The 26,035-nt window shown below is 41.5% G+C and overlaps 1 protein-coding gene across 2 annotated transcripts; it reads right to left on the bottom strand.

Annotated features, from left to right (window-relative positions):
• Positions 1 to 1,866: 1,866 nt before the first annotated feature.
• Positions 1,867 to 26,035, bottom strand: LOC109696818 (acyl-CoA synthetase medium chain family member 2B). Of its 2 annotated transcripts, XM_074060095.1 has the most exons (15): positions 25,878 to 26,035; positions 24,360 to 24,544; positions 23,646 to 23,732; positions 20,657 to 20,867; positions 20,231 to 20,438; positions 18,849 to 18,992; positions 17,338 to 17,494; positions 13,300 to 13,379; positions 12,975 to 13,098; positions 11,459 to 11,539; positions 10,148 to 10,249; positions 8,029 to 8,156; positions 7,810 to 7,909; positions 6,636 to 6,755; positions 1,867 to 3,272 (listed from the first exon to the last, which is right to left on the bottom strand). In XM_074060095.1, the coding sequence occupies exons 2-15, from the start codon at positions 24,534 to 24,536 to the stop codon at positions 3,168 to 3,170; spliced, it is 1,824 nt and encodes a 607-aa protein (XP_073916196.1). In that variant the 5' UTR covers positions 24,537 to 24,544; positions 25,878 to 26,035; the 3' UTR covers positions 1,867 to 3,167. The 2 variants fall into 2 exon arrangements, with proteins under 2 accessions (XP_073916196.1, XP_020035635.1); XM_020180046.2 differs by lacking the exon at positions 23,646 to 23,732 and having other exon boundaries at positions 25,878 to 26,034.

Genomic DNA, 26,035 nt, shown 5'->3' with positions numbered 1-26,035 from the left:
TAAACTTTTTCTCTTTATAAGTTGCCAGATATTTTGTTGCAGTAACAGAAATCTAACACGCCTTCTATTTGCAGAGAATAGCAGCAGGTCTGGGACACTTCATGCCATCAAGACATATACAAGCCAGGTGCCAGTGGCTCACGCCTGTAATCCTAGCTACTCAGGAGCTGGAGATCAGGAGGATCATGGTTTGAAGCCAGCTGGGGCAAATAGTTCACAAGACCCTATCATGAAAAAAATCCATCACACAAAAAAGGGCTGCTGGAGTGGCTCAAGTTGTAGGCCCTGAATTCAAACTCTGGTACCACAAAAAACAAAACAGAACAAAACCCCACAAAAGCACTTTCCTGGAGGTTTATATGGATTCTCTAAAGTGAATGATTGGCCAGGTATGTTAAGTACATAGCATACTGGGTCCACAAGGGTCTGTCAATTATCACTTACTGGCTCTGGGAGTTATTGGAACGTATTATCTCCTTGGTTTCAGAAGGTTTTTCTAGTGTGAATTTTAACCACTGTTTTGGAAAGTCATTAGTATATTGAGTCCTATAACCCATGGCATTAGAGTTTGTCTCCTCTACCCACAGAAGAAAGCCTGGTCTTTTATGTATGGGGAAAATGATGGAACCTGGTGTTCCCAGACCTTGAAAAGTCTTTTCACTCTTATTTTGCTGAATATAGCATTAATAAAATAGCAAATTATTTCTTCAATCCACATTGCTATCCAAGTGCAAAACTAAAAGTAGACTGAAAGGACTCCATATCAGAAAAATTGGGAAAAAACAATTACTTCATAGAAGTGGGGAATAATCTTATCAATTAAATATGAAAAACACATCACTATTGAAAGTCTGTAACTCAAGATTATGAAATAAATGACACTGGGCCAAACAGTCTCTCACTTTTGCCTCTCTCAGTGACACTCCCTCTTTGTTTATTGCACTCATTTGAGCTTTCAAATCTTGCCTTAGACTGAGATGGTCATTTCTCCATTTAGTAATATAGATTGGCTCTATCTTCAACAGAACCATGTGTTGATGAGACTGTGAGGGACACTCCTCTAAACACAGACTTAGACTGTGTCGCCTAGGATATAATTGTGTTGGAGAAGTATGGTGGTAATTTTATATCATGCCTACGAATTCTCTGACACACCTACCATCAAGAGGTCCCCTTCCCTGTAATCAACATCAACACTAATGACTGATTGCTTATGTGACCTTTGAGGATATATCTAAAAGTTCATTGAGTCTTAATTGCCTTTGTAGGTTTAGATTACCAGGTAAGACCAGGACAACCCTACTGCTGGGGAGTCCTGGCCACATAAAGAGGCCTCATATAGATATTATAGTCAATTGCCCCAGTTCAAGTCCCATGAAAGTGAAGTACCATCAGATGATTCCTGACTATATCAGTCAACTCATGTTGCTATAACAAGTAACCCAAATGACAAACAGCTAATTCTCACAGTGCTAGAGTCCAGTGATTTGATGCCCAGTGAGAATTTTTCCTGGCTTATATGACAGATAGATAGATACCTTCTCATTGTCTCCTCACATGGTAGAGGAGAATAATCTCTTTCTACTTCTTCTTATAAAGACACTAATCCCGTGATGAGGGCCCTACCCTCATGATCTGATCTTACACTAATTACCTTTCAAAGGTCCCATCTCCAAATTCCATCATGTTGGTGACCAGAGCTTCATCATATGACTTTGGGGAGTACATAAATCAACCCTTCAAGTCACCTCAGTCTCCAAGTTCTCCCAAAAAAGGCCCTAAGACATACCAGGGAAGAATTAAACCATTTCTGCTACCCTCCTTCCAAATTCCTGACCCACAGAATCTGAAAACATAATGAAATGGTTGATTTAAATTGCTACATTTTGTTACACAGCAATGCACAGTCAGATAGGGGTCTGTATATTTAAACATAGGTAGATTTACAAATTTTCCAAAAAATCACCCACAAAATGTTGCAAGTAAAGAACAAAAAAAGAGCAAAAGAATGAGAAGGTTGGACTCTTCCTTATCCAGAAGGAGGCAAGAATTGGTGATTTCATTGTAGTCACAGTAAGGCAGGCTTTGTGGACTGTATAGGCTGAATATCAGAATTGCTTTGTTCAAGTCATATGCAGAAGGAGATGGAGTGGAGGAAAGGGAGTCAGAATCTGTACTGGGATTTAACATAGATTTCATTAAAAGTAATGGATTTCAACTATTTATCACCTCTGAGCCAGAGTTTATGAGGTAACCACCAAGGAAATATAATTTTTAAGAAGTTCTCATTATAGAAAGAAGAAAGACAGGAAAGGGCAACTAGAATCCTTCTGAGAAGTATGACCCACTGATAACTAATATCTAGGAAACCAGACATTGTCACTTTATTAAAATCTTGCAGTGTCCTCCTCTGTGAGAATACCTGGCTAGACAGATCTTTTCTCCAGCTACTGCATTCTCCTCTAAGCCTTCAGTCAAGATTTCATTGTGAACAAGTGAGTGGAGGGCAAATGCACTGACAAAAAGACTTTAGGAAGGAGAAAAGAGGCATGGAAGAACATTGGAATGAAAGCTCAAGTCTTGCTAAAACTGGGAAATCTGGGTCCAAATAGAAAGTCAGATTTGGAGGTGCCCAATATCATTCTTTGCCTCACTTCTCTTAGAATGTTTTTCCAGTCCAGAACACAGGAATATTCACTCATTCATTCTCTCTGTGTGTCTTTGTGTCTGTCTGTCTGTCTCTCTCTCTCTTTCTCCCTCCCTCCCTCCCTTTCTCCTTCCTTCTCTATCCTCCACTTTCTCTCCTCCTCCTCCTTATTCTCTGATTCTCTCCCCAATTCTTTCTCTTCTTCCCTTCATTCATCTTTCCTCTCATCTTCCCTGCCTCCTAACTTACTTTTTTTTCAATTGCTTCCCCTTGCTGTTTTAATCTTTCTCTGACTTATTTTTCTTTCATTTTCCTCTGCTACCCTCTCATTTGCTCTCTTTCATTGCCTCTTTCTTTCTTCTGTTAGCATCTAATATGTCCATGTTTTGTGCCAAGGAAAGACAGAAATCACATGCATTCCTTCTCATGATGAATCTCGTGTCCTCACAGAAAGGCTGGGGACCCAAAGGGAAAAGAAAAGGAAAGACAAGGACAACATGTGTGAGAGCTTTTGGGAGTCTCATTGGGCCCCAGCTTGTCCAGATGTCTTCCATTCCTTGGCTCGAAGCTCTGTTCGTGCAATCTTCCCTGTGATGGTCTTGGGCAGGTCCAAGACAAACTCCATCTGTTGGGAAAAATCATAGCAGGGTGGGTCATTTGTTGCCACAGTAAGGTTGGATTTTTTCAGAGGAGCCACTCTTTGGGGATGATCTTGAGGCTAGAGGCTCCAGATGAATGAGGACAAAGCCTGGGAAATTTTGGGGGAATCCCTACATGAAATAAGGAGCTTTGGAAAGACAAGAATAAGATGGCTGGAACTAACTGAGCAGAAAAGAATAGCACTCTGGTCTTTGACATACTATTAAACAAAGTTGAAGCAGCAAAATGAATGAGCTACACCTGAGCTTCACACTCTGGGCTCCAGTCCCTGCTCTACCTGACTTTGGACAGGTCCCTTGTTTTTTCTAAGACTTAGTTTCCCCACTGAATAAACAGGAGGATAGCAACAACTTCATTAGGTTGCTGTGAGGGTAAATGAGATTCTGTAGGCCAAGTTCTTAGCACGGAGCAGGCAGTACACATACTAGCTGTGGCTATCCATCTAGACCAGAAAAAGTAGACATTTACTGGGATACCTGGCTTTGAATTCCATTGTAGTGATTTTCTAGCTATGTGTGTTTGGCCAAGCTGTAAAATCTCACTATTCTCACTTGCTATAAAGAATGTGTGAAGTCAAGGAACTTGTAATATTCCTGAATGCTAAGATATAGACAATGACAATTCACTGATGCTTCCAGTTGGCCATGGCATTGGTCAGATGTTTTTAGGCTTAATAAAAATAGTAACAATTGGAACACTTATATAGAAAAAGTGTCTTCTTAACAGCTGATGTGAGAATTCTTCCATAAAGTAAGAGTGACTTTGTTGAGAAGAGTTTGTTCAACTCACAACGGGATGAATCAGAGATCCTGAAAACTGTTGACTGCAAGCAAAATATAACCCTCTTTCTGGTCTTGCAAATAAAGTTTTATTGAAACACAACCACACCCATTCATTTAGGTGCAGTAGTCCTTCCTTTATCCACGGATTCAATTTCCGTGGTTTCAGTTACTTATGGTCAACCATGACTTGAAAATGTTAAATGGGAAATTGCAGAAATAATTTAAATATATGTTATCATAGTAGGTTGTTATAATTGCTTCATTGTTAATTGTTGTTAATGTCTTAGTGTGCCTAAATTTTAAAATTAAACTCTACCAGAGGTATTTGTGAATAGGAAAAAGCATAGTATATACAGGGTTTGATTCTAATCATGGTCTCAGGTATCCACTGGGAGTCTTGGAATGCATGACTGGTGGATAAATGGGGATTACTGTATTGTCTCTGGTTGCTTTAGCATTAAAAGGACAAAGTTGAGTAATTTCAAAAAAAAGACTATATGGTCTATTTACTATTTGTTTCTTGGGATAGATAGTAGAAGGAAGCCACAAGGGAGATCCAGGCTTAATACTAAGGAAGAAGCTACTCTGCTTATCATGAAGAAGGAAGTAGAGGAAATGGGTACATTTGGTGGAAGGAGAGGGAAGGTAAAAAGAACCTGCTGTCTTGGGAATTTTAGAGTAAAAGCTTGTGGAAAAGGACACATTTATGGGAGATACTTAAGTGATACACTATATTCCATGTGATTGGTCCCCATCACTCAATCTTACAAAACAGTCACTTACAATTCAAAATCTCGAATATGTTTTGTGTAATTGGATTTTCAGTCTCCTTTTAAATATCTACTAAATGCATATTAGGTGTTAATCACTCTTCCAAGTGCTTGATCCCTTGCAGATATTAATTTATCCCTAACAACTTGTGAAGGAATAACCATTATCCCCATTTACATATGAGGTTATTGAGTTAGTACATTGTGGAAGAAGATTTTAAAGCCAAACATCTGATTTCTGAGACTATGCTATGTGCCTCCCCCTCAGTTTGAGGTTGAAAACCATGTGGTGGACTCTGATCTGTAGTTGAGACCACCCCCGCCACTGCCGAAGGAATAGCAACTCCTTTGGGAATCACTTTCCTAGGGGAGCCCATATCCATGATTGATCTTCATAAGACTACAAAGCTCTGCATCTTGTCCTCACCTCAACTGAGGAGACATCTGAAAGATTGTCCTATCTTTAGAACTAACCATGGAGTCAGCTGAGGTTCTCTGAGACTGAATCACAGAGCAGTTTTACCCTCTTCCCAGTCCCGCTCCCTTCCCTTTCCAAATGATGATCAAAAATGCTTTACTAAACTCCTTATGTACTAATCTCCCTGCCTATGGTCTGATTGTCAGGAAACCCACCTAGGACAATTAGCCTGTACTGAAGAATAGCCAGTGAGCATCCAGGCTACCTAAGAATCTAGGTAACTCTAAGCCTAATATGGTTGCCCCCAACTCAAAAATACTTGTTTCTGTTTCTCTTGGGATAAGCTCTTTCTTGCACCCAAATCCAACAAGAGTGTTTGTTACTCTTTGAATATAAAGTGTACCTCTGAAAAGGCTCATGAGTTGAAGGCTTGGTTCTGAATGCAGCTGGGTTCATAGGTGATAGGGTCATGTGCACTTTGACTTCATCAATGGATTTAATCCATTGAGGGATTCAAAATTTGATGATATTTTTGGGATATGGTGAAAACTTGAAAGGTGGGGCCAAGTTGGAGAAAGGAGGTCACTGGGGGTGTGCTTTAGAAGGGTGCCTCTTATCCCCAGACCCTTTCTCTCTTGTTCTCTACTTCCTGGCTGCTATGAGGTAAGCAGCTTTCCTCTACCTTGATGTTTCTGCCTTGCCACAGACCTAAAAGCAATGGAGCCTGCCAACCAAAACTGTGGAACTGTGAGCCAAAATAAATCTTTCCTCCCTTAAATCGTTTTTCTCAGGTATTTTGTCATGGCAACAAAAAGCTGAGTGACACAGGATCCTCCTTCCATGGCTTAGTTTCCTCCTCAGAGTGAAAATAGGTATTGTCTGTTCTACATGTTCTGCTTTTTCTCCTCCCTCGATCCATGTCTTGTGTGTAGCACTCTCTCTTCTGTCCTTCCTATGTTTTTTCCAAGGATGACCACACAACCCAGAACTGGCCAGTCAGGGAATTCTATTCCACTGATTACAGAGATTGTCTTAAGAATGGGCACATGACCTAAGCTTGTGTATCACCTGCAACTAAGAGTTGTAAAATCCTAAATATTTTTATGACCCCAGTGCAGAGATTGGAAACATAGGCCAGATATTGGCTATAATTTGAGAGCACTTGACTAAATTCAGAATAACACAAAGGTTGGGATCATTTTAAGGCATCAAGAAAGTTGTTGGATTGTCTTTGGGGATTTCTTGGGCACAGTCAGGAAAAAATTTGGAATTAGAGGCTGTATCTTCATCCTGGAGAAGAGAAATATAACAGGTCTTCTTCCCCAAATGCAGGGGACATGGGAGTCCAAAGGCCTTACCTTCCTTGGGTACTTGTATGGTGCTGTCACTGACTTCACATGCTGCTGTAGCTCCTTGGTGAGCTGGTCCTGGTCATGGGACAGGAACTCTGGAGCCAGGACCACAAATGCCTTTACTACCTACAGTGAAGATGCGGACCAAGAGAAAAAGGTATTAGAGAATTCAGTCATCCCCTGAGATAATGAGTATCAAACACCCAGTACAGCAACCACTTCTATGTTCCCTTAATTGAATCTCCCAATCAATGCCTGGGTTGAGGGGAAAGACAAAATAGGGTAAGAATGGACAGGGGTCTGTTTTCCTCTCAAATGGTTTACTGGATGAGAAGATAAGGCAGTAGATTGAGACCAGGCTCATCTCACACCTCAGAGACAACAGAAACTGATAGGAAGAAAGTAGATATAGGAAGAGAAGAAGAAAGGAAAATAAAGACAGGAGACCCTAACCCTAGATGATTTGTTTAACCTCTTCAAACTTCAGTTTACCCACCTGTAGAATTGATATTTAATGCATAGGAAGTAAAATAAAGTTATATACAACTCAAAGCTCAATAGAGAGTCTCATTTTGTCCTCAGTCACCGAATGGCTCTTCTGGGATATGCCCCATATCTGCCAGAAGTGTGATATTGTAAAACTCACACTTGCCTGCAGAAATGTACTAGGTCATTTATCCACCTTCCCACCCTAGCCTTTCTCTACACATACACTAAGCTCTCATAGAGTCTGTTTCAGCCTGATCCTGGCATTGTAGTGCTCTTTCTTTTTCCCTTAGTCTCATTGTGAACCATGTAACTGAAGAACTGCATTACTTGGCCAAATCCCTCCTCTCTTCTCCTGGTCAGGCAACAGAATCTGATTTAAATATGGAATGACAGAATGGAATCCCTCCAGTCCCATAATAACACACCTTAGATGGTGCATACTATACGCTGGGCCTTGATCCAAGCATGTTACAAACATTTCATCCTCACTACAAGCCCTCATCCTACAAATAGGAAAACAGAACAGACAAGCTAAGTAGCTTCCCCAAGGTAACATAGCTATTAAGCAGCAGGGTCAAGATTTGAACCGAGACTGTCCAGCCCACAAGTCCATATTCTTAATCACCACACCACTCTGCCCTTGTGTTTCATGTCTGTACCACCACACCCCCAGACTGCTGTTCTCTGTCACCTCTCCTCGGTCAGGGTCTGGGCTGCTGATGACAGCTGTCTCAACCACAGCAGGATGCTCCATCAGTGCATTCTCAACTTCTGAGGGCCCAATCCGGTACCTGCAAAGGACCCATCCTTGAGAGGAGGTTGGAACCCAACCTCTAGACCATGCTCAAAGTCTAGAACCAGCCAGAACAAAGATCCAGAATACCCATACCATCCCAGAAAGCAAGCTCACCCACTGGAGTTTATGATGTCATCTTTCCGCCCCATAAACTGGAAATACCCATCTGGATCCTTGATTCCCCGGTCTCCCAGAACCCAAAAATCTCCTCGAATGTTGGCTGCTGTCTTCTTGGGATTGTCCTGGTGACCGCAGAAAGACAGAGTTACTGTGCTTTCAAAGCCTACATCTCCACCACTCAGGCTGGAATGAACACATGGGCACATTGTGCAGTTTATAGCCAAACAATTGTACACGGGAGACCTGCCCTGAACCACCAACCCTAGATCCCAGGTCAAACTGGGTCTTCCCCTTTATTTTGGTTATTCCACCTAGGGTCTCTCTCCTATTCCCCAGGATCTTATCTCATAGATGATATTGCTATATTTGTTCATCCATACTTCAGAAGGGAATACTTCATATTTCCCCAAGTGATTCTATCTTCCCTTCTGTGAATGGCCTAACCTCTACTCACTCCATGACAATACTCAAGGGTACTGGGTTGATACTGTACTTTTCCTGGCTCCTTCATTAGATCATTAGATGTGATGGCTATAGAAACATACCAGAAAGCCTCCAGGGCCTCACCAGTGTGCATACTTCATCAATAGCTGGGAACCTCTATTAGCTTGATTTCTTTTGGTGGCACTGGGGTTTGAACCCAGGGCCTCACACTTGCTAGGTAGGTACTCTTACTGCTTGAGCCACTCTGCCAGCAAGGGCCCATCTATTAGCTGAGATACTTGGTTATGGGTAATAAGAAGGCTTGAGGTCTACACCTTGTCTGTGCATTTTTGTATCTCACTCAGGTGTGGGGTATGGTCTCCAAATGGGAGGTCCAGTTACTGAGTTATAAGGTGCCATAGAGGATGCATACTCCAGCTCCTTCTTTGAGAATGTAAGCATATTGAAGATCAGAGAGGTCAAGAGGCCTGAGACCAAATGGCCATTCTAGGTGATAGAGCTGAGACCAGAAGCAAACTTTCTTGACCACTAACTTGGACTTCACATGGGCACCATGTAGCCTCTGGTGGTGTTAACATTGTGGTCTTAAATTAGTCTTCCCACTCCCCTGAGTCTGTTTCCTTGTCTGTGGAAACCAGTGCTATCACATTGGAATGTGAGAACAGACTGGCAGAGTGTACAAGAAATGCTTAGAGAAGAGCAAAGTGTAGATCTTCCCTGATCTCAGACCCTCAGTTTCCCCCATCTGTCTAATGGAGATGATAATTTGGATCTATTACAATCTTTTTATTTATTTAACACTTTTATGTAGTACAGTTCTAAGTGTTTCACAAATATCAGTGGTTTTACATACCTGTAGTAATACTATGATATATCACAATATACAACTTACAGATGAGGAAACTGAGGCATGAAAGATCAATGACTTCCCCACCATCATCCAGTAAATAGTAGCACCAGGTTTGAATTTGAGCAGGCTCACTCTAGAGTCTACAGTGTGACTGGGAGGATTAAATGAGTTTGTGCCTTAGGACAGTGCCTGTCTTGTATAATACACTCAATAAATGGTAGAAACTGTAATTGCTGAACTTATTTAGTCATTTATCAACTAGTTATCTTGGGGGTCAGTCAGCAGGCATGTGTTGGGGGTTTTCCCTGCCCAATTCCCAATAGTTGTGGACTTGAGTAGGTCTTATATACGTATACTCTGTCTTCACCATTCTTAACTGGTAAAAGAGTTGACTAGACTCAAGGACTATCTATGTATACTTTCCTGAGGTCTGGAAATCAGGACACTTTCAATTCTACAGTGAGTCTCCATGTAAAGTGCCCAGCATGGCCTAAAGGACATCAATGGCATAGTGCCTGGGACCATACTTAGGGGAGAGGGTAGGATTGCTACATATAGTCCAGGTAGGAAGATTTCTGGCATAAAACAGGGCTCTTATGGCACAAGGAATCACAAATATAAGACTTCATGTGAGATGGCAGTGGTAGGCTAAGGATGACTAGTTACCAGTCTTTGCCCTTGTCAAAGCACCTGTTCTTGGATACTGGCTACTGCTCATCCCCAAATCCTGCCAATATCTATTGGGGGATTCATAACTCCATCATCCCACCTGTTTCATCCCATTCCCACTGAGAGCAGAGGGAGAGCTCAGGTCCTCACCACATAGCCAGAGAAGATGCCTACTGGTATGACAGGCTTGACCCTGACACCTATGTCTCCCTCTTTGCCAGGAGGCAGGACATTGCCGTCATCATCTATGACCTGGAGGAAAAAACAAATTGGAAGACAAACGGCAGAAAAGATGTCTTGAATGGTGGCATTTGAGAGCTGAACTGGCCAGTGGAAAATCTCTTGCTCTAGAGAGTACTGAAAAGAAGAACCAGAAACCAAGGGACACCAAGAATTTTAAACTCAGATCTGTATCTACCTGCCTAGCTGGGATCATGTTTGAAGCCTCTCATTGAGATCAGATGAGACAAACCCCAATAGGTGTCTCTGGCTTCTTTCAGGAGAAAGAAGCACTTTCCATTATCTTTCAGGCTTACCTCGCCCATGGATTTGGAAATTAGATCAAATCCTAAATGTCCTTCTCCTATCTTACCAGCGGACCTTGAGCTACTTACGCTCTATGCCTCGATGCTGTCTCCTGCAAAACAGAGATGCTGACATCTGATTTCAAAAGATTTTTATATGAATGAAATAGGATACAAAAGCAGCTCAATAAATGGCTAACATAGTGAGAGGGTGACAGATAATTACACAAAATTATGAATAGAGAAAAATTGTTACACTTTTGATACACAGAATTATATGCATAATCATAGATACCCAAACACAGAATGTTGGAATTTGGGGAAAATTTTTATAATAAGAGAAATGAGCAAAATGTTAACTACAATATAGTCATTGTAGTATTATTTTTACTAATTAAAAGTTGAACATCATCAACTGGAACAAACAACATAGAGAATGGTAGAGACATGCTATCTACTATTTAATGATTAAAATTCAACTGCAGGTAGATATCAATTGGTCTGGAAAGATGGTTACCAAAATTATTCAATTATAAATACAAATTACAAAATGCTATGTCAAGATGAACCCCATTTTTTCTCTTAAAAGTATATATAATTATATAATTACCTAGACAATTTGCTAGAAATGCAAAGGGGTTCTCTCTGGATGGAAAGAATACAAACTACGTCCCATCTCTTTCCCTCCCTCCATTTTTTCTTCTCTCCCTCTTTTCTTTCCTTCCTTTCCTTTCCCCTCTTTCTTTTTCCCTCCCTCCCTTCCTTCCTTCTTTCTTTCTTTCCCTTTCCTCTCTCATTCTCTCTTCTGTCTTCCCTCCCTGATTCCTTCCCTCCCTCCTCTTATGATTATTTTAACTCAATGAGCAATGTAACAAATTACAAACTAACAATCAATGTTTCCCCTCATTTCCTTCCCTCCTCAGTGGCCCTAGCAAACCTGCACGTCATAATGAGGAATGGCTGTTCCCAGGGAGCCTGGCTTGATTTTCATTGTCCTAGAAACTCTGCAGGTGAGTCCCTGTGGAAAGCAACAGACACATCAGCAAATATCAGGAGGAAGCACACATCACAGGGGGAGAAAAGATACAGCTGAGCAGTTCTTGGCACTTGGTGGTTCCTTCCCTCCCCATTCCCTGGCTCTCTCCCCTTTCCTGGAACCCCACTCTTAAGGGCTTCACTAAATTGTTTGTTCAGAAGACAACCTAACATGGCTCCCCAGGAAAAAGGAGTTAGTGACCACATTACAAAGATTGCTTTGGGCAGAAAGAACAAATCACACAGTAGGGTGATTACAGTCACTAATAATTTATTGTGTATCTCAAAATAGCAAGAAGAAAGAATGCTCCCAACACAGAGAAATGATGAATGTTTAGGACAGTAGGTATGCTAATTACTCTGATCTGATTGTGACACATTGTCTACCTGTAGTGAAATATCACACCATTCTCTATAAATATGTATGACTTAAAAATACAGAGTTATCCTTCTGGTGGCCTGTGAGGCCTAAAAGATTTCTTCCATGGTAAGGGCCAGGAATCTTGAAATGTGCCTCCCAACAGAGTTGGTGACATCCAGAGAAGCCTTCCCTACACTTGCCCTCCTCTGAATGGCTGGCAGTCCTTGCCAGGTGTGCACCCCACACACTGCTATCCTCACCCACATTCTCCAAGCTCTTCCTAGCTGTTCTATATCCCAGCATTGACATCAGTATTCATACCAGGTAAGAAAGTCAAGAAGCACTGAGAGTCAAAGTAAGAGGCACTGGGAAAAGGAGAGAGAGTGGAGGGATAGAATTCCCCTGGTTGTTTTAATAAGTGACATAGCATACACAGAACAATGTGAATCCATATTGTGTATATGTACCCTAAAAATTCCAGAAACATATTTCAGCAGGGGAGGCAGGTCCTTACTGGTTTCTTCTCATCCCTCACTTCAATCTGAGAAGCTTAGCTCAGTGCCACACTTGTCTGATAATCTCAGGTCTCTACTAACATGTGACCCCATCCATCCCAAAGGACTTTCCTAGCCACTATGTCTGAATACCCAGCTGCTGTGCTTTAATGTGGCCTGTTCCCTCTGAGACTCCTATTGAAATGTGGTTGCCTCTATTGTGTTATTTAGAGGTGCAGTCTAGAGATGACAGGGTTATTAAGAGTGATAGATGCAGAAAAGAGTTCTCATTCTCGTGGGACTGGATTAGTTACTTAAGAGTGGGTTGTTGTAAAGCAAGGCTGACCCTGTACTTTGTCTGCTTGCCCATCACTTTCCACCATGAAATGAAGCACATGAGTCCCTAATTAGATGACCAGATGCACCAACCCAATCTTGAATTTTCCCACCTTCAGAACCATGAATGAATAGAAACAATTTTTCTTTACAAATCACCCAGTCTTAGGTATTCTGTTATAGCCTGCCAGATGCACCCAGCCCACAGTTCTCCAAGGAGCAGGTACCGTTTCTGTCTGGCCATAGAATTCCCAAATGTCCAGGCCTGTCTGGGCCTTCCAGTTTTCCAGAGTTTCTGGAAGAAGGGCCTCCCCTCCACTGAAGCAGTTCTGCAGGTGTGGGAACTTGTACCTGAAGAAAAGAGACAATTATTCCCCCTCAACCTCATTAGCACCAAAGTCCATCCAGGTATGGAGCTGGGTTCTGGGTGCTTTGATGATGGCACTGGCCTTAGGGTAGCTGCCAATGTTCAGAGAGAGAGGCATGTGTGTATATGAGGGAGACATGAGGATGGTTCTACAGGCTTCTACCAGTCCCCCAAAGCTCCATCACCTGGAAAGGTCCTGTTGCAGTAACATCCGGTAAACGAGGGGGCCACCCACCATGTTACTGATGGGGTAGCTGGACAGCACCTGGAGGGAGAGAGCCAGCTGAGACACCAGTCACCAGGTCAGAGGCCAAACTTACCAGCAAATGTAATGGTCACAGTCATGGACTATGGAACTGTGGAGGTCTGGATTAAAATCCTGGCTTGTGTATTACGTCTATTTCAGTCTGCCTCACAATTCTTATGCATCCTCAAGACAAAAGTAACAAAGAAATGAATACCTATCATTATAGAAAAAGGTCCAGGACCAATTTGGAGCATTCCTGCCTGCTTAAATCTTGTCCTCATAAACATACCTCTAGGAATATATAAACCCTTAGTCATCAAAGGAAGACCAGATAGTGCTACAAATAAGCTATTTGATCCCAAGTCTTGTACCTATCTGGAACCAGCTTTAAAATAGATTACTTCCAAACTATTTTCCTGACTATATTATATGGAAAAAACTGGGACTTAGAAAAAAAATTATTTGGAAAGTTAATTTCTTGAAAGAAATGCTACAAAAAAAAAAGACCCAGCATTGAATACTTGCTACTTGTAAGTATTGTGTTTTCTCATGTATTTCTTCCAATAACCTGATGAAGTACACTCTACTATTCCCATTTTGTGGAGGGGAAAACTGACTGAGAGGGTGAAGCAATTTGTCTAAGGTCACACAGCCAGCAAGTGGTGAAGCCAGTATTTCAGCATGTGTTCTTCACGGGCAGGTGATGTCATCTCTACCCTGTGCTATGCAGAATTCAATAGGGTGGTTTAAGAAAAATGTCTAGAAAGCATGATTGACATGAGCACATCATGCAATTGTTTCCTTCAAAAGTTTTGGTTTTGATTTGATTTGGTTTGTGCGGTCCTGGAGGTTGAACTCAGGGCCTTGCATTTGCTTGGTAAGTGTAAATGTCTCTTCAGCTATACCTCCAGTCCTTTTGCTTTTGTTTGTTTTTCAGATATGATCTGGATAACTTTGCCCAGGCTGGCCTTGGACATTGATCCTCCTACCTACACCCCCTGAGTGGCTGGGACTACTGGCAGTGCTTTGATGCACTAGGATAAATGACGGAAATCATCCTGTATTCCTAGTTGGCTTGCCTTCTTGGAAGCTCAGCCTACAATTACTTACTTATTCTCTCAACTTCTTACCACTCTCCTCAATCATTGTTCTACATCCCCACCAACTTGTATTTTCAGGTTTCTTTTCACATTTCATTTTGTTTATGGAACTAAACAAAAGCCTGTTCCAGTCCTGTTCCAAAAGTAGCAGAATCAGAATTTATTTAAAACAGAAAATGATATAATCACTTGAGGAGAATCTCCTGAGAGAATCCAGGTTTTGCCTGACTTTTTGACTTTTGAACATGTCACTCATACCTTATTTTGCTTCTGGGGATATCTGCCATAACCAAATGGTTGTCTGGGTGGACCCTCAACTGCTCCAGAAATCTGAAGGCCCAGGAAGATGATGACCCCCAACTCCCATAATAATTAAGAGTCAATATTGGTACAGGTTTCTCCAGAGGCACTTGCACACCCATGTTTATTGCAGCACTATTCACAAAAGCCAAGTTATGAAAACAGCCAAGATGCCCTACTACTGACGAATGGATTAAGAAAATGTGGTATCTATACACAGTGGAATTTTATGCAGCCATGAAGAAGAACGAAATGTTATCATTCGCAAGTAAATGGATAGAACTGGAGAACATCATTCTGAGTGAGGTTAGCCTGGCCCAAAAGACCAAAAATCATATGTTCTCCCTCACATGCAGACATTAGATCAAGGGCAAACACAACAAGGGGATTGGACTTTGATCACATGATAAAGCGAGAGCACACAAGGGAGATATGAGAATAGGTAAGACACCCAAAAAACTAGATAGCATTTGTTGCCCTCAACGCAGAGAAACTAGTGCAGATACCTTAAAGCAACAGAGGCCAATAGGAGAAGGGAACCAGGAACTAGATAAAAGGTTAGTTCAAGAAGAATTAACTTAGAAGGTAACACACATGTACAGGAAATCAATGCGAGTCAACTCCCTGTATAGCTATCCTTACCTCAACTAGCAAGAACCCTTGGTCCTTCCTATTATTGCTTATACTATCTCTTCAACAAAATTAGAGATAAGGGCAAAATAGTTTCTGCCTGGTAGCAAGGGGGTAGAGGAGGAAAGGGAGGGGACAGGGTGGTAAGGGAGGGGATGGGGGGAAGGGAGGAGAAATGACCCAAACATTGTATGCATATGTGAATAAAAGAACAAATAGCCCAGAAGTAAGAAAAAAAGAGTCAATATTGGTTACATCTTTGCAAGCCAAATGATGTCACATGTATTACATATTGTTCCATGGTAATGAATAGTTACCATTTGTATATTTTACTAAATCATGGCTACAAGTTCTATAGGAAAAAATATCCCTATTTGTTCTTCTGACTCCCTCCTAGATGATAGTTCCAAACTCGGAAAATCCAAATGCCTGTCAGTAATAAGCTTGAATCACAATAGGTTCACAGAATGTAATACAATACAACTTAAAAGAACAAATTGGCCAGGCATAATGGTTCATGCCTGCAATTCCAGCTACTTGTAAGGTAGAAATAGGACAATCATGGTCCGAGACCAGCCTGGAAAAAATGTTAGTGACCTCCTGTCTCATGTACAGCATGGTGGCTCATGCCTATAATCCTAACTGCAGAGGTAGGAGGATTTTTGTCTGAGACCGGCCCAGGCAAAAGCACGAGACCCTATTTGAAAAAAATAACTAAAGCAAAAATGGTGAGGTTGTGGCTCAAGTGGTAAAGTGCATAACTACCAAGCACAAGATCCTTAGCTCAAATTCCCATATTGACAGAAAATAAAAATAAAAAACAATAAATAAATAAAAGAACAAGCTTCTGACACATGCAACAATAAACTAATCTCACAGAGTATATAGCATGTGAAAGAAACCAGACACAAAGTTTACATACTGTATGATTCTGCTTACTAAAGTGCAAGAAGAGATTAAATGAATCTTTGGTGACAGAAGTCAGAAGAATGATTAATTCATGGGGTGAGGGTGTGGTCAGGGAAGAGGTGTAAGCACATACAAGACCTGGAGAACTTTCAGGTCTTGAGCTGGTGGTTATATGAGTGTCTGATGTGAAGTCAATGTTCCATATGCTGAAGCCCTAACCCTCAATGTGATATTTGGAGGCGGCCTTGTGGAAGGAATGACACCAGGTAATGAGGGGTACCCCAATGACAGAGTACTGCCCTTATAAGAAGAGGAAGAAGTGTTAGCACATTAGAATTTTCTCTCTATCTCTCTTTCTCTCTCTTTCTCTCTCTCTCCCTCCCTCTCTCTCTTTCTCTGTCTCTCTCTTTCCCTCCTTCCTTCCCACCCTCTTTCATGTGAGGATTCAGCACAAAGGTAGCTATCTACTACACTGTCACCCTGACCTTGGATCTTCCAGAACAGTGAGAATGTCTGTTGTTTAAACTACTGAATCTATAACATTGTATTTAGCAGCCCAAGCAGACTAAGACAAATTGTTTTCAAGCTATACACTTAGGATGATGGAGTTCTAAGCATTTTACCTTCAGTGTACATGTTATACTGCAAGTAAAATAGGAAAGGAAATATTATGTATACACACACACACATACACATGAAAAGGAAATGACATCACATTCAATAGTACATCCCTCTTCTTATTTGTGGTTTATCACCATCTATCTAATATCTTACACCAGCAGAAGAGTCCATTAAATACTGAACAAATAACCTACAATGAACACACTCCCTTCATCTATGTCTGTGTCTGTCTCCTTCCATAGACCATCTGTTCCACCAGGTCCAGAAACCATTTTCCATTTTTCTTACTGCCCTCTGCCCACCCATGCAGCTGGGATTTAGTAAAAATTTTATGAATTTAAACCAACTTCAATAAATTGGAGTACATGAACTTTGGGCTCCACTGACCAGCCAATGCAAACTGGGTCCTCTCTTACCTTTAGAACAATCTGAGGATCAAACTTTGGCAAGAGATGAATAAATGTGCATGCTCCCAATGTCCAAGGTTCCAGGAACGAGGTTAAAATGTTCAGTATCCAACCTGTGTCTGATAAAGTCCATATTACATCAGAGGCTTGCAGGCCAGTCCAAGTGCTGCAAATACAGATAGAATACAGGAACATGTAGCTGAGTGCACCCTGGGATATTTGGAGCATGAGGGATTTTGTGGGAAGGGAAGGTAGGTGTGGGTGCCCAGGTGTTTGTGGATTTGCCCATATATTTTTAGAGATGTATGTAAGTATAAGCAGGCAAGAAAAGGAAAGTAGTTCTATCTGCATATTCTGAATCAACAGAAGACAGTGTTTCAGAAAGTGTGACCCCAGTGGATGTGACTTAACAGATAATTGGATCTCACTTCATTTTATCCCAAAAACTTAGTATAGTGGCTGACATGAAGAAACCACCCAGAAAAAGTTTACTAACAAAAAGCACCTACAGGGTGCTTGCAAGTTCAAGTTCGGTTGAGTGGTCCTTTGATTCTCTTTTCTGCAAGAATTTTGAACTGCCTGAGCTCAGCTGAGGATCTTGAAGGAATAAAACATGCTTCCTTTCTCTCCTCAGAGAAGAGTAAGAGGTATTAGGGATGTCTTAAAGCAAGAATGATTTAGGGTAGACATGAAGAACTACTTCATGACTGGGAGTCACTAAAGTACATATTAATATGATTAATATTGTCAGCTCTTTGGAGAATTTGGCATAGTAGAACCAAATTTTGGGGGGAGAACAAGGGAAATTAATATCTGACCTTATTATTAATCATTTTAAAGACTGTATTTTGCTACAGTCCATTTATTAAATAATTTTGATAGTTTAATTTATTGATACTATGGGTTCATAGGTAGGTTGTTTACATTTTAAAGTTATTTTACATTAGAATATTTTCCCATTCTAATACAAAAGTTAATATAATAGGATCTACCAAAAGGAGATCCCAAAGATCTTATTGTGTGAAGACTTTGGCCCAGTATTTTCTGATTCTATAGATAGCACTCTTGTGGCAGTGAAATAAAATTCTGAATAATAAAACCTGAGATCAAGAAATTCTGATACCTCAGTTCATCTAATTCATGAATTTCACTTCAATGAATTTGCAAAGTCATTTACTGTTAACAAAAGTGCTATCTGAAATATGAGTAGCAAGAAAGCAAACTGTCAAGACCCCAAAAGACAAGATAGAGATTATGCTGGGGAGACTACATACAAACCCAGTTGCTAATCAATAGCCCTTCTAGGCACATAGCTCAAAGCATGGCAGCCCTTGTGTTAATGTGAAAGAGAAATGCCACACTTAAGGTCATTGGTACCCACTGTATGAAATCTTTTCCCTTTAGAAACCTCCATTCCCTGTTTTCTTCCTCAGAAACCTCCAAAGGGAATGAAGTCTGAAGTCAAGAAATGCTTCATGTGTGCTCATCCACTTTCTACGTAGGGAAAGGGCTTAGCTTACCTAGCATCCATTTGAGCCTTGATGCCCAGGCTTGCGTGGGAATGTTCCACCATCTTAGGGGGGCCACTGGTCCCACTAGTGAAGTAGATGGCAGCAGCTTCCTGGCTTCCAGTCTCCACACAGTGATGAGTGGTGGATGCCTCCCTGGTGGAGACATAGACTAGTACCTTATCAGATCTGGCCTGAACACCAGATGTCACAATGACCCATTTTCCCCACCAGTTCCCAGACTGACAAGGGCAAGTCAGCCCACCCAATTCAAAAATGAAGCTATTTGGTGTTTAAGATCATGGGATCCAATTTGGGCTTGAAAACCACTCAGTTTTTGCACTTTGTTAACTATGTAAGTTTATACTAGTTATTTAATTTAAGTCTCACTTTTCATACCTGTGAAATGAGATCAACAAAATCTGTCTCACCATCTTAATTGAAAAACTTAACTGTACCACAAAGAAAATGAACCACGTGCTTTGCAGGAATTTATCAAATGTGAATCTAATTGTTACTGAATGCTGGCTTGATATCAGGTGCAAAGAAAGTAAGCAATTAGTATTTCCAGTACTTTCGTGACGCCCTCTTCTATTCTCTGGAAGGACCAATGTAGCTCTCAGACATCTCCAGTGTCCTGATGAGTCTCTCAAAGTTGATATCCCATTGTTTATTACTCCAACAGGTACTTTAAAGACTATGACATTAGAAAGGAAAATCGTGTATCCCTCCTAAGTGTCTGTCCCTACTGGAGGATTTCATTCAGGTAACAGGGAAACTCAAACATCCAGCCATTCTTGCTATTGACTTTTGGATGGACCACTATTCTTGAAAGCCTAGCTTAAGGCTACAGAAGGTGGGAAGAACAGCCTAAGAAACTATGTAACCAGCCACCTCTTGGGACTTGCTTCATATGTTGTTGGAGCACTTCTGATTTGAGCCATTGTTTCAGTGAACAGTTTTGGATGAGTTTCAACCCACTTGGGGTTAGCACCATGGTGCTTCCAGTGTACACCACAATGATTCACTTTATGCCCCAAGGTTTTTCTGTTGCCATAATGGCATGAAACTCTAATCCTGTTCTTCATACAAGTGTACAGCCCAGAAGTGCGGGGTAGATATGCTCCCCCAAGACAACTCCCGACCAATTAAAAATCCTTTCCTGTAAAATCCTGGGAGACATTCTATGTGTTTTCCCAAAAAGTCTCTGCAGACCAAGCCCTATCTATCCCTTGAAATCTCAATAATAGACTCTTCCATTAGCTTTTTCTTCTTCCCTGACTCATGCTCCCTTAGTCCCACATTCTACTTCAGAAAAGCACCTGCATATACGTGAGTGCTTTGCATGGTTTCCTCCTTTGGTGAAAGCCCAACTAAGACATTTAGATACTCACTTGAGTAGTGTCTTGAAGTTCAGCCATCCATGCCGGCTTTTCTCAGACACCAGCAGCTTGGTTCTCACAGAAGGGCAGTCTGGGGCAATGGCATCCACTTCTTGGGCCACTTCGTCCCCAGCCACAATGGCCTTGGCCTTGGACACCTGTAGTCTATACCGTATGTCCGTGGATTTCATCTGGATAGTCCCAGGCATGAAGACGAGGCCTGAAGGAGCCAAGTGGATTAATGACAGCTGGGAAGGAGAAGTGCTTGAACAGACATGGTGAGCCAATGAGGAAGGGTGGATGGGGCATGATGAGCAGTGGGAAGAAGGGGATGGTAGGTGAAGGGATTTCTTTGTGGAGAGGTGACTGCATTTCTTTACCCTCATTTCCTTCACAAGAAATCAACACTCCCCTCCTAAAATATGATCAATTACCAACCTGCTCGCATGCAGCCAAGGATCACCAGCCACCACTCTGGGACTTGGGGAAGCACCACTGTCACACGGTCCCCACGCTGCAGGCCACAGGCCCCTGAGAGGACATTGGCTGTCTGCTGGCTGATTTCACTCAGTTCTCTGAAGTTCCATTTCACTTCCTGCCCCCTGCTGCCCACCCACCACAGGGCTGGACCTGGAGGTCTCTTGCCAACCTGAGGAAAGAGAAGGCCTGCAGGTTAGGGGACATGGGGACATAGCAGGCAGGTCAGATTCCAAGGCTTGGAATTGCTATCTCAAGGCTTGGCAAGCTTTTTGCTTTCAGGAACCCCACACTCTTAAAATGTATTGAAAACTCTCAAGAGTTTTATTTGTATGGGTTATATCCATCAATATTTACCATACTCCAGATCAAAACTGTGATTGATTTTTTTAATGAAGGCTTTAAAAATAACTATAATAAACACATTACATATTACAATGAATAGCAGTTTTAAATAAAAGATAATGCATACATTTTGAAACAAAAAAATTAATGAGAAAAAATGGCATCATTTTACATATAAGTGCCCTTAATGGAAGACTGAATTCTCTTATTTGCTTCTACATTCTGTTGTCTCTGTCACCCTATACCTTCTGGAAAATGCCACCAAATACTTATGAAGGAATGTGTGAAAAGGACAAATGGCATCTTATATTTCTCTCTCTCTCTCTCTCTCTCTCTCTCTCTCTCTATCTATCTATCTATCTTATGGTGCTAGGGATTCAGCAAGTGCTCTCCCACTGAACCACACCCTCAACCCTTAATTTTATTTTTAACTAATACATAACAGCATTAAAATTGTACATATTTTTGGGAATACCATGTGATGTTTTGGTACATGTAGACATTGTGCAATGTTTAAGTAAGGACTTATCTATCTCATCAAACACTTATCATTTCTTTATGGTGACAATATTCAAGGTTCTTTCTTCTAGCTTTATGAAATGTATGGTTCATTATTGGTCTCTATTATCATCCAAGTGTGCAATAGCACACCAGAATGTCTTGCCCCTAACTAACTATAAAGTAGTATCCATTAATCACCATATCCTCACCCCTCCCTTCCCCACTCTGTCCCCATTTTAACTACTCTTAGGTGTGCAGTTCAGTAAGGGTAAGTCCATTCATGTTGTACAGCCATTACACAATAGAACGCTTAAGTCATCTGAGACTGGAACTCTGTACCTACCATATCCCTTCTATCCCTGGGCTCTTCTACTCTCCATCTCTATGAATTTGACTATTCCAGGTACCTAAGTAATCAAATCATTTAATATTGTCCTTTCGTGATTGGCTTATCAGTATCATGTCCTCAGGATTCACCTTTGTTGTAGCAAGTGTCAGAATTCTGTCCTTTTTAAGGCTGGATCCCATGCCGTGGTATGCTTATATCACATTTGTATATCCATTCATCTGATAATGAGCATTTGGCTATTATTTTGACCTTTGGCTACTGTGAATAAAGCTACCAAGAGCATGGATATACAAATATCTCTTTGACACTCTACTTTTGATTCTTGTGAGTATAAGCTCAGAAGTGAAATTGCATGTTAATTCTATTTTTCATTTCATTGAGGAAACACAATGAAATAGCTGGACCATTTTACATTCCCATGAGTACTACAAAAGGGTTCCAATTTATCTAAGTTTTATTTTCAAATACTTTCACACCAAAGATCCCCTGAAGGAGATTCCTGTATCCTCGGGGGTTCCCAGATAATAGCTCAAGATCAGTAATACAAGAAAAGGAAAGCACACTGATAATTTTGTCAGACATCAAAATCCTCTCTATCAGAGTTGTACCACTTCCTCATAGCCTTTCCAATGATGTGTGTGGCCAAATTGTTATGATTAATAGTTATTTCATGTTAACCATATAATAATAATATAGCATATTATTACTAACCTGATAGGTTAAATTAGGATTTCAATGACTTTTTCCTTTGTATCATCCTTTCTATGGTAAGGTTAAGCATTTTCTGTTATGTTGGCATATACCTCAGTTCACTTTTCTGTGAGCTGTCTTTTGCTGGGGGTGTAAATTTGGTTTGGTTTATTTTTTGAGACAAGATCTTACTATGTATCCCAAGATGGTCTGAAACTCGCTATCAGCCTGGTCTTGAATTCACTATCCTGCTGCCTCAGCCTCCTGAGTGCTGGGATTGTAGGTGTGCACCACCATGCATTGACTGAGTTTTTTATTCTTGGTTTCTAGGAGCTTTCTAGTATTAACTATTTTGCTATCGCACAAGTTGGATATTTTTCTCTGATTATTACTATTTTTCATTTTGCTTATGGTATTTGTCAACAGAAAAGAATTTTTAATGTTTATACAGCAAATCTATTAGTTTTTTATGAATTCAGAATTGTGAGTTGTAATAGTAAGGGACTTCTTCAACATTCCAATGAGGTATAACTTTTAAATAAAATCAAGAAATCTGCATTTTTATCTGAAATTTTTCCTTTCTAAAATGCTGACGTAACTTTTTCAGGGTCCCTCTGCTCCTAGGTTCCCTATCCACCCCAGAGGACAGGCATTTGCAGTCTCTGTAAAACCGTATGGTGGTGCCAGGGCTCCATGACAATATCACAGTCCTGTCTCCCTTTGAGCAGTATTGTTTGAAGCCCACACTAACTAATCCATCCCCTCCTCTGTCCCAGCCAGAACGAGTCCTTTCATCCTCCAGAAATGTACACAGGACTTCAGGTGATGGCAACAAATGAGTTAGAATTCTAGAAGCTCAGCTCCAGGAAAAAAAAAAAACCTCAGAAACCTCTGCATTGATCTCTTCCTCTGCTGTCTCATGCTGGAACCCTTTTGACATCTCTTCCTTGTATTTGCACACCTCTAATGACAGTGTTGTATAGCCTAACCTTCTGAAAACACTGATCAGGCTTTGGTGTCAGTGCTGATTTACTCTTATTAAGTTCTGTTACTGTAACAAACTACCTGAGATAAACAGGGGAAGACAGAGTTGTTTTGGATCATGAGTTCAGAGGTTTCCGTCCATTGTCCTTGGCTCTGTTGGTTCTGAGTCTGTGATGAGGCAGAGCATCATGGTGGTGGGAGAATGTGGCAGAGGCTATATACCTCATGGTGCCCAGGAAACACACACACAGAGAGAGAGAGAGAGAGAGAGAGAGAGAGAGAGAGAGAGAGAGAGAGGGAGAGAGAGGGAGGACCAGGGACCACCCTTCAAAGGCAAGTCCCTACCCCTCCCAATGACCTACTTCCTCAAATGAGGCCCCACACACACCTCTTAAATTTTCCAGAATCTCTCAAAATAACACTGCCATCTGGGGGACCAAGCATTCAACAAATGAGCCTGTAGGAATACTTCATATATAAACTGTTAAAAAATGTTCAAATCTGTCTTTTTTCTGATCCCAGCCCACTGGTTCTTGTCTCACTCTGGGAAATCACGACAGAGCATGTGCCTGAGGGCTACCAGGTGGCCTTACTGAGTGCCACTCTCCTCTCAGCCTTTCTTTCTGCCAAGTCTATACTGTGTCTTTCTTACCCCATCCTGCTTCATGGATGGGGAGCATCCCATTCATGACCATTACAGCTTCTGATACAAAATAAGCACTCAATACTGTTTCACTGAATCCATGGATGAATTAACGAAGTTGGCCACCCTATGCTGCTTCTCCTCTCCATTACCTTCTCCATGCCAGCCCAGCGATCCACCACATCGCTAGCGAAGTTGAACTTGGCGGGCACTTCCTGGTGGTCCCACTGCAAGAACGTCAGTTGCCTGATGTTAATGTGGAGGATGCGGCTGGACAACTTTTTACCCAATAGGGTGTAAAGTCCCTGGAATCTCCACAGGCAATGCATGGTCAGAGCTGAGAAGGAAAAAGGAGACACAGTGTGTCTTTCCTTAATCAATTGCTCTCCTTATTGTTAGCTGCTTAGGGAGGCTTGTCTTGACCTTACAGGGTTCTTCCCAGGAGTTGAGTTGTTGTGATTTTGAGTGAGTTGGCACAGGGCATCTGATTCAGTCTCTTTCTGTGTGCCATTCTCCAAAATCTCCCCCCACCCAACCTCTCTGGCCATTCTGTGAACATCCAATTCCATGTAACAAATCCCTTTGGCTTAAAGCACAGTGAGTAGTGGATTGTATTGTTGTTCTAACATATTTGCTCCTTTCCTGTAGAAGGATTAGATAGCCCCACTCATTTCCATGTGACTTCCCAGTGTTGTCTAGAGGAAGAGTTGTGTGCCCCTCTCGCTGACTCCAGCTTGTCCATGGGCTATATTGTGGTCAGTGAGATGAGAGTGGGTTGGTCAGACTCTTGTATTTCTTGGCTTTTCTATGAGAACTTATTCCAGATAGATTCTTCACCTTTGACACAAGTCTTAGAATAAGACATATGGAGCTCAGTTGAGCCCAACCTGGCACTGACCATCTTCAGACCCAAGAATGAAAGAACATATATGACTAAAAGCTACTGAGATGTTGGAATGTTTGTTTTATACCAACTGTTGACTAACAATTGCAGCATCTATTTCTTTAAATTGAATCATGACTGATAAATCTTTAATGCTAATGCACCTATGCTGCAGGACCTAATGCAAAAGATCACTTTAGAAATTATGACTCTTCTGATTATTGTTTCCATACATTCTGACTCCAGGGAAAGGCGTTCCAAGGCTGTGCAGACTGATCTTTAAGTTCCACCATATGCATTCTCACGACATTGCAGAATTTAAGTGCAATGACCTTTGATTCAAGAAATACAGCCAGCAGTCCAATCAGTTGGCTGGATTCCCAGCCCTTATGGACTAAGGCAAAGGCCAATAGAATGATCAAAGTTTCGGGTACTTGGCCACCACTCTTATTTTCTAAAAGAATAAGAAGTGGGTGATTCCTGACCAGGTCCTGGGTAGGAGAAAGGAGCCCCTCCCTTTCCATGGCTGGCTCCTTCTAGCCTTAGCTCTTCCTTGACCACCACCCAACTCTCACACCCCTTTGTCTACCCTTCTCCCAGCTCCCAGATCCTCCCTTTTGCTTGGATAAAGGCCCACCTTCTTCACTGAGACCTGGCAGATGCTCCCTTTTGTGGACTGTTTTCCTCTTGGGGTTTTCACTCTCCTTGCTAGCTATGCGTCTTAAAGATTAGTGGTTGTCATCATGAGGCATGGCCCCATCCTTCCCTCCCTTACAAAAGCACTCACCTGCCAGCTCCTTTCAGGAAGTCTCTTTAGGGATAGCTTAGATCACTGTCCTCTTGAACAAGCAGCTCTAGAATCCCTGCAGCCCTGGAGGAGAGACAGTGGTCATGAAGGCAACTCCCCCAATCAAATCCCTCTGGTCTCAGTGGAGGGCCAAGCTA

The sequence above is a fragment of the Castor canadensis genome, chromosome 17 (assembly GCF_047511655.1).
Source record: "Castor canadensis chromosome 17, mCasCan1.hap1v2, whole genome shotgun sequence".
Classification (NCBI taxonomy): Eukaryota; Metazoa; Chordata; class Mammalia; order Rodentia; family Castoridae; genus Castor; species Castor canadensis.
Note: the sequence above shows the minus strand (reverse complement) of the source record. Positions and strands in the feature narration are given on the sequence as shown.